The 16,123-nt window shown below is 40.8% G+C and overlaps 1 protein-coding gene across 3 annotated transcripts; it reads right to left on the bottom strand.

The window, feature by feature from the left end:
• Positions 1-325: 325 nt before the first annotated feature.
• LOC106587146 (adhesion G-protein coupled receptor G5) lies at positions 326-14,670 on the bottom strand. 3 transcript variants are annotated; one of them, XM_014175204.2, is made up of 15 exons: positions 14,194-14,665; positions 9,470-9,555; positions 7,072-7,166; positions 6,499-6,945; positions 6,292-6,343; positions 5,805-5,916; positions 5,596-5,718; positions 5,305-5,430; positions 4,599-4,641; positions 4,083-4,189; positions 3,843-3,958; positions 3,219-3,478; positions 2,990-3,089; positions 2,589-2,869; positions 326-2,155 (listed from the first exon to the last, which is right to left on the bottom strand). In XM_014175204.2, the coding sequence occupies exons 3-15, from the start codon at positions 7,136-7,138 to the stop codon at positions 2,037-2,039; spliced, it is 1,953 nt and encodes a 650-aa protein (XP_014030679.2). In that variant the 5' UTR covers positions 7,139-7,166; positions 9,470-9,555; positions 14,194-14,665; the 3' UTR covers positions 326-2,036. The 3 variants fall into 3 exon arrangements, with proteins under 3 accessions (XP_014030679.2, XP_045564536.1, XP_014030678.2); XM_045708580.1 differs by lacking the exon at positions 9,470-9,555 and having other exon boundaries at positions 2,589-2,754; positions 14,194-14,670; XM_014175203.2 differs by lacking the exon at positions 9,470-9,555 and having other exon boundaries at positions 14,194-14,664.
• Positions 14,671-16,123: the final 1,453 nt, after the last annotated feature.

Consider the following 16,123-nt stretch of genomic DNA (forward strand, 5'->3'; position numbering starts at 1 on the left):
AAAGCACAGGGATATAGTGTGGACACAATCGGTTTGCTGTATCTAAGTCTGGTAACAGTAAATTCTAATGTAGGCTAAATATAGTCAATCATCTACTTAAGAATGGACATCTCATTGACAGCCTAAAAGAGACAAGTATCAGTTTGATGGCTTACTTCCTCATTCTCCCTCACCCTTGTCCAACATGTGTTTTTACATTGCATTTACCCTGCTCCCAGTCACTCTGAAGTAACCCAGTGTGTGGCCACGTAAAAACCCTGTTGTGCAAGTTTCCACACTGTCACTGTAATCATTCTGCAACTAAGCAATCATGATACACTCAGTGTTTTCCCTTTGAATCTCTGCAATTTACTGTAAACCAAAACTACAGCATCAACATACACCGAGTGTACAAATATTAGGAACACCTTCCTAATATTGAGTTGCACCCTCTTTTGCCCTCAGAACAGCCTCAGTTTGTCGGGCATGGACTACAAGGTGTCAAAAGTGTTCCAGAGTAATCCTGGCCCATGTTGACTCCAATGCTTTGCTTCCCACAGTTGTGTCAAGTTGGCTGAATGTTCTTTGGGTGGTGGACCATTATTGATACACAGAGGAAACTGTTGAGCGTGAAAAACCCAACAGCGTAGCTTTACTTGACACACTCAAACCAGTGCGCCTGGCCCCTACTCCCATGCTCTATTCAAAGGCACTTAAATCTTTTGTCTTGCCCGTTCACAATCCATGTCTCAAGGCTTACAAATTATTCTTTAACCTGTCTCCCCCGCTTCATCTGCACCGATTGAAGTGGATTTAACAGGTGACATCAATAAGGGATCATAGCTTTCACCTGGATTCACCTGGTCAGTCTATGTCATTGTAGTTGTATACAGTGCAGATATTTTGCTTATGGATTGTATAGATATCAATTATTACATATTTTTGTAGTTACACATTCAAACTAAGGTCCTGGTGTTATTTTCTTATACAGTAAACTTTTTTTGAAGCAATACACATTTACATTCATACTAATATACAAATACAATACGTTTTCAAAAGTTGCAAAATATATACACACAATGATGTGAGTGACACAACCAGTCATGTTCTCTAAAAAATAAATATCTGTACAAGTGAAAAAATAAAGTGCAAAACATAATCCAGTAACTATGATCTGAATGTACAGTGTGTCGGTCTCAGAATAGAGCAAGTTGCCAACTTCAACCAAATGTCATAGGCCATCATCTGAAAGACACTAAGCAGACATTCTACAGTGACACTTCTATGAGTCCTTTTCTGAGTAAAGTAAATGGGAAAAATCACTGAAACAGTACATAGTTTTAGAGACGTTGTAAATTACAAATCACCTACCGATTATCCACAATCTTAATTAGAATATCTCCCATACAGCACATTTCAGTTTCATCGAACTTCTTCTAACATTCGTATGACTGATGTATGGGCTGCCATTCTCTGGAAAACTATGTATGAAATTTTCTTACATATGGGATTTTACAACATGATGAATGGGTAAACGATGAGGCTCAAAAGCTTGAAATGACTGATATCTATGAAATAATAAGCTTACACAGAAAAAAACTACCTTTTTAAGGGTCGCCCTGGGGCTTAAAGCTGGAATCCATAGCGGTGAAACTGTCACGTCCGTTTCCAATATTACAACAACAAAGACGTTACTTCAAACACCAGTTTTTTTTGTTTGCCTCTGACATCATCGCACATGCGATAGATCAGCAGAGTACTATATCATTTTTTTCCCACGAGGCAGGGTGCATCTCTGCCCCGTAAAAAAAAAAGATTAACAAATGCGCCTGGGGCGACCAGTGACGCTGTTTCACCGTATGCAGATTTTAGCTTTAAGCTTTCATTTTGACAGTCGTTTTTTTACAGTCACTCAGATATGTGTATGGAAATGGCTTGTGCAGTACAATATTCTGAATCTCAACCCCAGAGTTGGAATGTTCTGAGTGACAGAGTTTGGTACATTGCTCCTCCTTTACCCTACAAAAATATGGTATCCCATGTACCCCAGCTCAGCTCTACTCCTGCAGCATGTGTTGCCTGGTGGAAGATGCTGTGCTACTGCTACCATCCAAACTAGACCCCGATTGTTTCCGCATCCGATCAAGAATGTAGAATCGAAGCATCAGGAAGAAACCTATGGGACAGACCACAAAATGTTTCCGATTAGTTATGTGATGGGCAAATAACACCTTACAGAAGCTATAATCTATGCTCCAGAATTAGATTCCAGATTCTGAATTCAAAACAGCCTATAATCAACATCATTCTAAGCTACCTGTAACAGCTAAACCCGTATTGAATGTCACTTATTTCAACAGTTGTGAAGCAAATGACATGGAAACAAATCCATATAGGTATCTTAAAATGGTCACACCATAAAGTACAGTTTTTTTTGTGAACTTCTAGCAGACTGGTTGCAGGGAGGTTTTCTCCTGATACACTGCTGAAACAGAACACTTTTACAGGGCATTGTTTCAAAGCAACACAATGGACGGTTGGCTCTGACAGCCTCCTCTGGTCATGTGACTATATTAACCTTTTGTTAGACTCAACAGAGGCGGACCTACCCTGTAGGGAGTTGAGGATGCAGAAAAGGAAGAGGATGAACTCAGAGAGCTGTCCAAAGTCCAGGAATTCCAGGCCCCATGAGGTCCCAAATAGGCAGCTGAGACCCCAGATACTGATGAACGCCACCTTGTTCTTCCTCCACTCGTCTCGGTTCTGGATCTTTCTCTGGACCAGGAAGAGCATGATCAGACCAGAAATGACCACTACAGCCAGGAAGGTCAGGTTGATGAAGTAATGGGCTAGTAGGCCTACAGAGTCTGGAGAGACATCCATCCAGCACCTAGAAGACCATGGTGAAAAAGTATGAACCACTGGGCTAACTTACTCACCACCTCAGTCAAATGTCAAAACTTGAACTACTGTTCATCTTACAGGTGCAGTAGATCCAAAGTGTACTCACATTAAGTAGGGTTTGTTGACATCATCACTGGACACAACCTCTTTCAAACCATAGACTTTTCCAATGGCAAGCAGTACAATGACCGGAACAGCTGGGAGACCTGGACAGAGGATGAAAATGATGGTACAGTAACAGTCATTGGCTTAAAGTTGTACTCAAGTCAATTGTATTCATCTACCAACAATGAGCAATGGAATATAAACCATTTATTGTGTATGTTTCCACTCACCAAAGCCAACCAGGTTCCAGACGTAAGGACTGGGAGAAGGTCTGAACACCACGTAGACCAACAAAAAGGCGTGTAACCCTTCAATAGACATCCAGGAGAAGGAACTGAGCAGAGCATAGTGGAGAGCCGCCCCAAAAACCCAGCATGCCTTGTTCCCTCCCACGTTGGCCACAATCCCTGTCAGGAAGAAGAGGGAGCTAAGAAGGAACAGTGCCATGGCCAGACCTCGATGGACCGCAGTGGATGGGTTCATCTCTCTCCTGCCACAGTGCAAGAAGAGAAGAGAAAGTTAGTGAGAGAGAGAGAGAGAGAGAGAGAGAGAGAGAGAGAGAGAGAGAGAGAGAGAGAGAGAGAGAGAGAGAGAGAGAGAGAGAGAGTTGGAGGGAGGGAGGGGAGGGGGATGGAGGGAGAGAAATAGATAGACAAAGAGAGAGTGGGTAACTGTTATGAAACAAATATCACTCATATCTTGTTTTTTTTAAGACATTTAGGAATTTCCCATGATCTCTTGAGATATTTGCACAACATGATTAGGAAGTATTGTCACATGTTGAGGCCTGGTAGGAGATATTATGGGTAGGACAGGCTGCAGGGAGATAGACCATTGCATGTGAGGAGAAGTACCTCTGTTTGTTAAGGAAGATCATGATGACAACACAGCTCAACGTAGAAGCGGCACAGCCTATTGATGTAATGACCGTTAGAGCCTCCAGATGGCGCACTGGTCGTGGTTCCAATTGCTGAGGTGAATAGAAAACAAAACCAATTTTAGGCCTACTATTACCAATCTACTTGAGATTAGTTGTTATTGATTTATTCAAATGACTGCCCATGGAAATATTCTAGATAGAGGTTATAGCTCACCACTAGGATCGCGAAGTATGTGAGATGATTACAGCGGCATTCTGTGTCCTCTGCACCTTTCTGTATGGTCTCACAACCTTCCTTTTTCCATGTGACCTCCGCTGGATCTGTAACAATTAAACCAATACCAATAGCCTTAGCAAGACCTGGAAATGCTAACACAGCATAATTAAGAATTAAGGCCCGAGGTGGTGTGGTATATGGCCAATATATCACAGCTCAGGGCTGTTCTTACGCACGACGCAACGAGAAGTGCCTGGATACAGTCCTTAGCCATGCTATATTGACCATACACCACAAACCCCAGAGGTACCTTATTGCTATTATAAACTGGTTACCAACATAATTAGGTTTATAATTTCTCATTTACCACGGCTTTCAGCCAATCAGTATCCAGGGCTCGAAAGACCCGGTTTATAATCATTAATAAACATCCTCTATATTCAATACAAATAATAATAAAATAAATAAGTACGCTATTATTGCAACCAAGTTGAAACATGTTTCTTTACAAACCTTTCTTTGTGTCCCAAGAAACACATTTTCTTGAGTGACTTGTCTGAAGAAAAAAAAGTTACAAAAGGGAGGTGAGAGGCAAGTAGGGACTAACATATTTAATTCACCACTAGATGGTGATCTGGATACTGAACAACCACACATACCAAATACTGTATATCTGTCTGGCATGCAAGATGAGCTGCAAACATATTTTACAAGTGTTACTGTTGACCGGCTCACAAACTGACTCAGAACAGAAAGGATCAAGTGCACAATGACCTGAATACAACATTTTCAATATAACTGATGCACCAGTATCATTCAAAATATCTAAAGGTGATAACACTAAGACCATGCTGAGATAAAGTCCAGAAACACTAAACACTACAACCACACAACAGAAAGTTAACATTACTCTAACTGTACAACTGTTTAAGAATACAAATATACTGTACTCAGTGGCAACACACCTGTGATGTACAGTATTGAATAAAAAGCTACTTGCTACAGTACAATTGCTAGAGTGACTCGTTCTGAGATGAAGCAGACCATTTTTTTCTACAAATCTTTCACTTTTGTTTCCTTTTGCTTCTGAAAGGGGTTTGTTCTCGGAGAGTTTGAGACAGTAAAATACATCAAGGGAAGAAAACGGCGGCACTTCAAGTCTAACTAAGACACACACACACACACACACATGCATTCAGGCACACACGCACACACTTACTGGTATGACAGAATGATGGAAACCAATCCTGATTGGCTCTGTAAGGTTGGTGATGATCTCATTCTCCACAGTGATTCCCACCACATCTTCTAGAATCCTGATGACAGGATCTTCCTTAGAACTCCACTGTGAACACACAACAACCAGAATCCCAACTACACTTCATACTTTATGGACAACGATTAAACTCAGTCTCGGACTACTAATGTTTTGGTGCTTTAGTGTAAACTGTAATGTGCAGCTTACATAGACTAGGGTAGCAGCCAAGTGGAAAACCCCATTGGCTCTTACCTGGAATAAGGTACTGTTTTTGAAGTAGGTGCAGACAACCTTGACCTTTTTCTTTTCTGGTGGTTTCAGACAAGAAGGCAGGTGAACTGATGGAATCATTTGAGGAGGAACTCCTCGAGGCGCCTGCATAACACCAACACACAAGTTAGTTATAAAATCGTATAACATGATGTGTGTGTGCGTGCGGGTGTATGCGTGTGTGGTCTTACAGGCAGAGGGATGTAGCCCTGAAAGCCTTCCTCCATCTCCACCACAGTGCTCAGGGCACAGGGCAGCACCACGTTCCCCAGCACCTTGGACCTCATCACTGTCTCCTCTATCCTACAGACCAATACAGACACAGTATTTATAACCCAATCTGTCTCATACAGGTAGTTTCTATGCATTTACATATAGGCATTACTTTTGGGCATGTGATAGTGATATAGAAACTGCTGTACAATAGATGGAAGTTTTGTGTACCAACTAGACTCCACCCATTATTCACACTGAGCTAAATTTGGGGGTTTGTGGCCTAAGCTCTGCGGCTCACTCATAATAGATGACGTCATACTTCACTACTGCCCGAACATGTTTACAACAACATCTTGTCATGCTGGTTAGTCAACTCAAGAGGATATGCATAGCCATCGAGGATAAAGGAGTTTGAGAGATGACATGGAGGGGTGTAATTCAAAACAAAGAGGTACAACTTACATGTTCACTTTATCACCAGATTCCTGACTCGCCTCATTACAAAACTCGTTTTCTGAAAGGCAAAGAATCCATTCAGAAGCAGTCTAGTATTTATATTTTCGAGACTGTATAACACACCCAAAATGTACTTAGATAAACAATAACTTATTAAAGGTGATTTCCTCATCAGACAATATAACTGACAAGATAACTCAAAGGCTTGCTTACTGCAGTTGATCATATTGCCAAAAAACCCATAGGCTGGCTGTATTTGGTAACTTATGATATCATCCTGTTGTGTCGCGTTGAGTATCCCGTACGTCGCAGTCCCTTTGTTGCTGCCGTGGGACAGGTTAGTGCAGCAGTTCCCCTGTAGACCAGACGACCAGCACAGAGTGTGGTTCTTTCCATTCACCTCTACCCAGACGTGGTCCAGAAGTGGCTCCCAGTACACACAGAAGGGTCTCTCTCTTGCCTCTGGGCTCGGGCCCAGCTCGATGACAGAAGAGTTCTGACATTGGGCCGTTATCTGACCATGGATGGACAGGGAGCTCTCATTGGCTGAGATGGTGATGGTGCTACAGCCCCTTTTCAAATCGTGAGCCAGATTTAATTTCCTGTTGCCATGGCGCCAGGTTCCACACATTTTGAAGTTCCTGTCGTTTTCCCCTGATCCTGTTTGGACAGTTTTTGAGAATTATTTATGTTTTACTTTTGGAATTTTAAAGAAACAGAACCCCTTTCAATTTATACAGTATTTTGCTTTATTTGTAGACCATTGCTAATAAAATTGTCACTTACCTGATGCAAAAATGGTAAAGAGAAAGATCATCCACAGGGTACCTCCAAACCCCTGGTTGGGCCCCATTGTTACTGTATGGTTTCACCTTTGACCTCTATAAAATGGCAAGAAGAACAACACAGTTGTAAAACATCAGTACTGCTCAACTTTAATTAGTGTTCCAGACACTTCTCTCAGTGAAAAGCAGGATAGATCTGTCCCAGGGCGATTGCAGTCACTCTTCTCTAAACAACACACTCTTCTCTAAACAACACATCTCCATCTTAATTTTTTTTTATAATTAACTATTTCCTTATCAATAAAAACATTTGTTCAGTCCTAAAAATACATTCGGTGTCCTTTCTTGAGTTCTTATCAATGAGAACACTATTTTCCTTCCATCAGTCACACAGACACCATTCAGTCTTGTATTCACTGTCTTCGATGACAAGTGTGTGTTCTGAGGGCTCACAGATGCAGACTTAGCAATGAATGCAATGCTGATTCACTGTATTCACACTAATTCCCTGTCTGAGAACGAAAATATATCACATTAGCTATTCTGCAGAAGACGTGTAAAACCCATGAGGCTGCTGCCATGGTGATCAATGAAGTTTCCCACAGACACACGCCACAGTCTTTTATTTCAATTCCAACTGAGCTGTAGTAGCAGACATGTGACCTACATGTGTACAATTTAAAGTGTTAGTGAAGCTACACTCTTTAAAAAAAAAGGGTTCCAAAAGGGTTCTTCATCTGTCCCCATAGGAGACCCCTTTTTGATTCCAGGTAGAACCCTTTTGGGTTCCATGTAGAACCCTCTGTATAAAAGGTTCTACATGGAATCCAGAAGGGTTCTACCTGCAACCAAAAAGGGTTATTCAAAGAGTTCTCCTATGGGGACAGCTGAAGAACCCTTTAAGGTTCTAGAGAGCACCTTTTTTTCTAAGAGTGTATAGAAATGTCACACTGGAAGAAATTAAGCTACACTAAAGCTACCCTGAAGAAAATTATAGTTTACTTATTTAAAGTTACTTTGGAAAAGTAGTCCACTACATCCAAATTACTTTGTGAAAAACTATCATATGTAAATCTGAAACGTCATAGACTACAAATTGCAAGAACAGATCACTTGGGTAAAATGTAACAGAATGTTTAATTTAGCCTAATAAACATAACTATGTTTCATGTAAGAATTGTGCAGGTCTGATGCCGAAAAATAAAGGAAATTCTTGCCTACTTCACCCATATTTCATTTTTTGCTAAAAAGTTGTGTGTATTTCCAGTCGGTAACTACACAACTACATGGAAGCTAGCTAAGGGTGGATTCCGCTACATTAGTAGATCTATCTCTTTTCAACATCAGATTGATGTGGTTACTGCTTCCTGTGTGAGTGCAGCTATTAGCATACCATAAATACCATAGTGTATAGACAAACAAAATAAGGACAACAATTCAAACTATACAGGAGCTTCTCATCTAAACCATATTGTGCATAGTGTTGCACACTTGATTAATGCAATTATATTATTCACAAATATTTTTGTGGATATTTTTAAAGCCTTTACTTTACAATTTGGCTAACAGAAAAAAATGCTGTCTACTGGTATTAAGTTAATTAAGGTAATTCTTGCAGGGACATTATCTTTACGCTGTACGACTCAGAGGGGGGGTATGTGGTGTAGATGTCTCCAACACGACCTCAGGAGGAAGTGTGGGAGACATCTCTTGAAGTAAGATTTGAATCTAGATCTGTCTAGAGATCTGTCTAAATATACAAAAGTATATTTCCTGGGACTAGTTTGCGTCGTCAAAGTAGTGTAGTGTAAAGAGGACTAAGATTGAGGGGACAGGACAGAATTTTAGCTAGCTGACGTTAACAATGCTAGCTATTTTTGACAAACTTTGCTAGCTAATGGCAACATTGCCATCTCTCTAAAGTAAATTTTCTGACATGATAATGATACTAAATATTTGCCTACTTTAGTAATGCCATTGTAATTTAGACTAAACAGTCATTAGCCCCTTTCAGAATGACTGGGCATCAGTCAACTTTTGGGCACCAATATGGTGAACAGCAGCATTAGAACGTTTATAACAATGGCATTACACAAACGAATGATGGCAGTGCAACCCATGATGAAGCTGCATGCTTTGGTTTCTGTGGGAAAGCTGCACTCCTCCACAAGAGAAGTCAAGCTGCACTCCTCCACAAGAGAAGTCAGACAAAAACTGCACTCAGCCGTTGAACCACAGTCTAGTGGGGTTTGTGGAGGAGACAGACTATGTACAACAGACATCAGAAACCTGTCACCTGCAAATGCTACACACAAACAAGCACTGAGCTAAATATTGACACAGAAAGGTTTCCTACGGATGAAGGCCTATTCTCATCTACGACAAAATGTATTTCTTACGTCATGAGCGTGAGCACCAACACGAGTGAGACATCAATCGATCCCACGATAGGCCCACTGTAAAAACAGCATCATATGATGATATCCTATGAGAGATGTCACAAACAGCACAATGAATTACGTTTTCTATATGTCTTGATTGTGGTCTCTGTATTTCCCCTATGTGGTGAGAGAGTAGCAACAAAAGTCTATTTTTAATAAGGCGTGACTTCCCATGGTATAAGACGTAATTTCCCCGACTTCCCCGTTTCAGGTGTTGAGGAACTTCTCCATTTCCAGACACTTTTCTCCTCTGAGTGGAGTTTATAACCAAGTCTTTACCTATCCTGCCTCCCTACACAATATTTGTCCTATGCTCAGAACATATCTCACACATAATCTAACACAATGGGGGCAGGTCACACAAGTCTACAATACTACTCTTCTCCATTTCCAACCACTCGTTCTTCCTCTCTGAGCGTGGTCCTCTTGGCAAACAGATCATACTACTGATAAGCGATACTACGGTTTTGTACTTTTTAAGTAGTGCATTGTGTAATTCCAGTTAGGAATTCGTTGGACTATACTTATAAGAAATGCACAGTCTCCCCCCACCGCATTATCAGACTTCACCTAATCAACACGTGCACACAAGGTGCTCAGTTCTCTTCTGTTTGAGAAGGGCGAACCCGACCTCCACCCAGTCTCTGCTCCCACCCCCTCTCCATTGTTCAAGCCGAGGGCTTCAACGCAGTGAAAGAATGTCCCTTTTCACTTCTCAACTTTGTGTGTGCGTGTTTGTGTGTGTGTGTGTGTGTGTGTGTGTGTGTGTGTGTGTGTGTGTGTGTGTGTGTGTGTGTGTGTGTGTGTGTGTGTGTGTGTGTGTGTGTGTGTGTGTGTGTTGACACAGTTCAGACAGTTATAAATGCTCAAGGCCAAAGCATGTTGTATAGTAGCTAGCCACATAATGCATGAGCTTGGTGACAAAAATGAGACATACCATTGTGTAAGAAACTCAAGTTTCCATTTTGATCATTCTGATGAGACGGGTAAATTCGCACACACAATTTTTCACACTTCTCCACTCTTTCCACACATTAGTTTAAAAGATGCTGCATTTGTGACATTGTGGCCTCAATTGAAACTTGCCCTATCCAATGAACTCTTGTTCAAACTTTCTTTAAGCTGCAGTATTTTGATGTCTTCAACATCAGTGATTCACCCTGTCTGTCACTGAAAGCATCTGTATATCACTTCAGGGTAGTATAGCTATGAGTGTCAAAGCAGTCAAAGCAAGTGAGAGTCGACAGACATACTCCACCACCTTTTGTCTGAGAAGAGAAAACAGAGCATAAGACTAGTCAGGATCGAGGGAAAGATGAATGGAGCAAAGTACAGAGAGATTGTCACGTCCTGACCAGTAATAAGATTATTTGCTGTTGTAGTTTGGTCAGGACGTGGCAGAGGGTATTTTGTTTATGTGCTTCGGGGTGATGGTTTATGCAGTAGGGTGTTTGATTTATTATTTCCGGGTTTTTTGGTCACTGCTCTATGTTAGTCTATTTCTATGTTCTTTCTAGTTAGTCTGTTTCTATGTTTAGTTAATTGGGGTGTGGACTCTCAATTGGAGGCAGGGGTTGTCTAGTTGCCTTTGATTGAGAGTCCTATATATTAGGGTGTGTTTGTGATTTGTGGGAGGTTGTGCTTGTTTAGCTGTCTATGCCTGACAAGACTGTATTTCGTCGTTCATCATTTTTGTGATTTTTGTATACGTGTTTGTTTGGTTTTCCTTCTTTCTCCTATTAAAAGAAGATGAGTATACAACCCGCTGCGTTTTGGTCCTTTCCAGACGACAATTGTGACAGAGATCCTTTATGAAAACCTGCTCCAGAGAGCTCAGGACCTCTGACTGGGGTGAAGGTTCACCTTCCAACTGGACAACAACCCTAAGCACACAGCCAAGACAACACAGGAGTCTCTGAATGTCCTTGAGTGGCCTAGCCAGAGCCCGGACTTGAACCCGATCAAACATCTCTGGAGAGACCTGAAAATAGCTGTGCAGCGACGCTCCCCATCCAACCTGGCAGAGCTTGAGAGGATCTACAGAGAAGAATGGGAGAAACCCCACAGATACAGGTGTGCCGAGCTTGTAGCGTCATACCCAAGAAGAACCGAGGCTGTAATCGCTGCCAAAGGTGCTTCAACAAAGTACTGGGTAAACGGTCTGAATACTTATGTAAATGTAATATTTCCGGTTTTTATTTTTAATACATTTGCAAAAAATTCTAAACTGTTTTTGCTTTGTCATTATGGGGTATTATTTTTTACTATTTTCTATATTGTTTACTATTTTCTACATTGTAGAATAATAGTGAAGACATCACAACTATGAAATAACACATATGAAATCATGTATTAACCAAAAAAGTGTTAAACAAATCAAAATATGTTACATTTGAGATTCTTCAAAGTAGCCACCCTTTGCCTTGATGACAGCTTTGCACACTCTTGGCATTCTCTCAACCAGCTTCATAAGGTAGTCACCTGAAATTCATTTTAATTAACAGGTGTGCCTTGTTAAAAGTTAATTTGTGGAATTTCTTTCCTTTTTAATGCGTTTGAAAGAAAGACACAGAGTTACCTCTGCTGCAAAGGATAAGTTCATTAGAGTTAACTGCACGTCAGATTGCAGCCCAAATAAATGCTTCACAGAGTTCAAGCAACATCAACTGTTCAGAGGAGACTGTGTGAATCAGGCCTTCATGGTCAAAATGCTGCAAAGAAACCACTACTAAAGGACGGCAACAAGAAGAAGAGACTTGCTTGGGCCAAGAGACACAAGCAATGTATATTAGACCGGTGGAAATCTGTCCTTTGGTCTGATGAGTCCAAATTTTAGATTTTTGGTTTCAACCACCGTGTCTTTGTGAGACACAGAGTAGGTGAACGGATAATCTCCACATGTGTAGTTCCCACCGTGAAGCATGGAGGAGGAGGTGTGTTGGTGCTTTGCTGGTGACACTGTCTGTGATTTATTTATAATTCAAGCCACACTTAAACAGCATGGGTACCACAGCATTCTGCAGCGATAAGCCATCCCACCTGGTTTGCGCTTAGTGGGACTATCAATTGTTTTTCAACAGGACAATGACCCAACACACCTCCAGGCTGTGTAATGGCTATTTGACCAAGAAGGAGAGTGATGGAGTGCTGCATCAGATGACCTGGCCTCCGCAATCAACCAACCTCAACCCAATTGAGATGGTTTGGGATGAGTTGGACCGGAGAGGGAAGGAAAAGCAGCCAACAAGTGCTCAGCATATGTGGGAACTCCTTCAAGACTGTTGGAAAAGCATTCCAGGTGAAGCTGGTTGAGAGAATGGCAAGAGTGTGCAAAGCTGTCATCAAGGCAAAGGGTTGCTACTTTGAAGAAACTAAAATATATTTTGATTAGTTTAACACTTTTTTGTATACTACATGATTCCATATGTGTTATTTCATAGTTTTGATGTCTTCACAATTATTCTACAATGTAGAAAATAGTAAATTAAAGAAAAACCTTGAATGAGTAGGTGTCCAAACCTTTGACTGGTAATGTATATTAAAGGGAAATGGGGATACCTAGTCAGTTGTACAACTGAATGCCTTCAACTTAAATGTGTCTACCGCATTTAACCCAACCCATCTGAATCAGAGAGGTGCGTATTAACCAATTTTAGAATAAGGCTGTAACGTAACAAAATGTGGAAAAAGTCAAGGGGTCTGTATACTTTCCGAATTAACTATATATATTTTTCCTGATGTTTCTTATATCTCTCAGATATAGGATAGACACTTCAGAACAAACTTCCTTTAGATGTTTTGGGGGGACTATCTGTTGTTCCATGTAGTGAATCTGCTATTCAATGCATTTGTATGGGATAATGGCAGTAAGGCCAAATGTTATTTTTCATCAAATATTTTTTTTTATATATTTTTTTATACTTAAAATTCTAATTCAAATAGCTAAATGATTCTTGGTATGACCTTCTTAAAACAATTCCATATAGCTTAGTAGAATGCATTCAGTTGTGCAACTGACTAGATATCCCCTTTCCTAATGTGCATTTAGTTGACCACAATAGTTATTGAACTTTGCAGTCTTTGCAAGGCATTTTGTCCCGATGTTTATAGCAACAATTGTAATCTGCTGGTTAAAAGGCTTATACTGAACTGTATTATTTTGCCAACCTGTCAAGCAAGTGGGCAAACATTAAACTACACCAAAACCATCACCCAAGCCTTGGTATAAATACTAGCAGCACCTAATCCTTTGATTCTGCATTTCATAATAGTAATAAGTAATACCATTACAATTACGCCTACTAAAAGTAAGAACAGATACAATTTTGTAGAAATTAAGCCAAAATCAACTGTCACATACTTCAGAGCAAGTTATTTTTGCCTACTGCGTCGGTCAATCTGACAAAGAAATTCATATGTTACCTTGACTTGATAACTGTCAACAACACAAATGTAACAACTGGTTTGTAACGGGTTGTCGCCTAATTTAGCACAATGTGAAGCAGGCCAAATCTGAGGTTCTCTATTAGACCCTAAGACATAGAAACACCTGCCTCTGCTTTGTCAATACATTCATTGTCTCCACACTGAATGTGTTAACCGGTAGGCTACACACGTTATGGTGAAATTAGGAAAGAAATAGAATATCACAGATTAGTGGAGTGAAAAAAAAGTTGTTTTACCTTTACACAGTCGGAACCCGTCTGCTCCTCTGCTAAAAGTGTTGGTTATGGTTTTCCGTCGATGTCTAAAGATGTTTGTTTTCCTATAAACGGTGCTCTTCACAACTGCCCACGCGGACTATAATCTTGCTATATCATAGTGACAGAAACAGAAACTGTCCGTGTGAAGTGGAAGGCGGAAAGAAACCGGATTCTTCCCAGAAACTCAGACAGCCACAGCAGCGTGTGAAAAGGAGCTCAGCCATGTATGACTGGAAGTTTATCTTTCAAAGACTCGGGTATTTTTAAATGTAATTTGGCAACTACCAGACACTTCAGAACATCAGACACTGCACCGGCACCCGTGCTACACAGTACTGCCACATAGAAAAGGTTCCAGTGTTGTTTGAGCTGCCAACCCCTACATATAACCCTTAGAGAATAGCTGTCAGCACAGAAAAGGTGTGAACGCCAGACTGCCTGTGGGTGTTTGGTAAGAGGTGGCGCAACTGTTGTGAGTTTTTTCTCTAGAAGAATAGAAAATAGGCTATTCACTATACAATTTATTTTAGGCTATAGCGTGTTCCTAGCTCTGGTTTTCTGTACGTTTTCTTAGATAACTTACTGATCTATAAGTAAAATGTAAATATTTATATTGTTATGCCCTGTTATTTCCCCAAGGTTATCAGCAGTAGGCTAGCCAACTGTGCTATTGTGCCAAGTTAATGTTTAACCATGGGTAACAATTACCTGTAGACATTTTGACTTTGACATTTTGGCAAGTCACATTTTTCAATGAAAAACCTTTTCACAGGACGGAGAGAGAGAACGATTTAGTCTTCAGCTGTCTGTGTTTGTGTCTGTACAAGAGGGTGTGCGCATGCGTGCATGGGAAGAAAAAAATCTAACAAAGGGATACTTGTCTGATATGTGGAGTGGAAGTATTTGACCGTTTTATTATATGGCTGTTGCCCTCAACGAGATAAGGATAAGTCCCATTTCACTGGTGATGAAAGGAGCCTGCTGATTCTCTGTGGCTTGTTTTTTGGGGTTGGTATCGGGAATATGACAATACAGAATTCATATAGGCATAGGGGGCTACAGTTGAGAGTCACAACTGGCCGTCCGTCCAGCACTGCATGCACCCTGACACCCCAATAACTCTCCAGCCTACCCCAGGAGTTATAAATGGAAGCAGAAATTTGTCACACCTCCATATGAGAGACAAAGAGGAAGTTTAAACAGACAGTGGTTATGATGGTTGATAGTCAGGCTTTTTCACTATTAACTGCGCCAGTCAGTTAAGTAACAACTTCACAATGGTTCCTCAGCGCTCACACACACACACAAATGCCTATCATCTGTTATAGAAGGTCTGTCATTCGTTAAAGAGTTGTAAAACAGTAATGGTCTTTGTGAAATGTTAAAATTGCATGTTGGTGTAGTTTTCACTGGGAGACCAATAGGTACTGATGAGTCAGCTCAGCTACAAGCCTTTATAGGTTTGGCAGCCTCTGTCTGGACTCCAACATCCTGCAATTCTGGTTTTCACCTTCAACCTTTCATTAAAAACATATCAAAACACAAATGTGCTTTGCTTTTACCCGCTTTTGAAAATATTGTCTGTCATTTCTAAAAAGGTATAAAAAAGATGTGAACTTGGTGTTGAAGGAAGCTACACTTCCTCAAACCTTTCTTTGAACATCATGTCATTTGTAGGAGGTTACATTCAGTCGTTAATGCTCTGAAGCTTAAAGCTTAAAACATCCCGTATCACCTCAGACAGTATCAGGTAGATTTCCCTCATACACTTGCACACCCACAGCTATGGCTCAAATACAGCAGGTGCCTTGTGCTCCGAGATACTTTTGTTACACTCATCACACCCTTTCTCCCTCCCTCAACCCTGGAATGCCATGGCGCCCCAAGGTAATAACACTGAAGCATTGTG

Source organism: Salmo salar, chromosome ssa26 (genome assembly GCF_905237065.1).
Source record: "Salmo salar chromosome ssa26, Ssal_v3.1, whole genome shotgun sequence".
NCBI lineage: Eukaryota > Metazoa > Chordata > Actinopteri > Salmoniformes > Salmonidae > Salmo > Salmo salar.

Bases quoted from the DNA above. Each gene is read 5' to 3' on its own strand.
- LOC106587146 (XM_014175204.2), bottom strand. From the start codon at position 7,138: ATGGGGCCCAACCAGGGGTTTGGAGGTACCCTGTGGATGATCTTTCTC. The intron at 6,946-7,071 runs GTAAGTGACAAT...CTGTCCAAACAG, and splicing joins CTTTACCATTTTTGCATCAG to GATCAGGGGAAAACGACAGG. The intron at 5,917-6,291 runs GTAAGTTGTACC...ATTGGTCTGTAG, and splicing joins TCTGGTGATAAAGTGAACAT to GATAGAGGAGACAGTGATGA.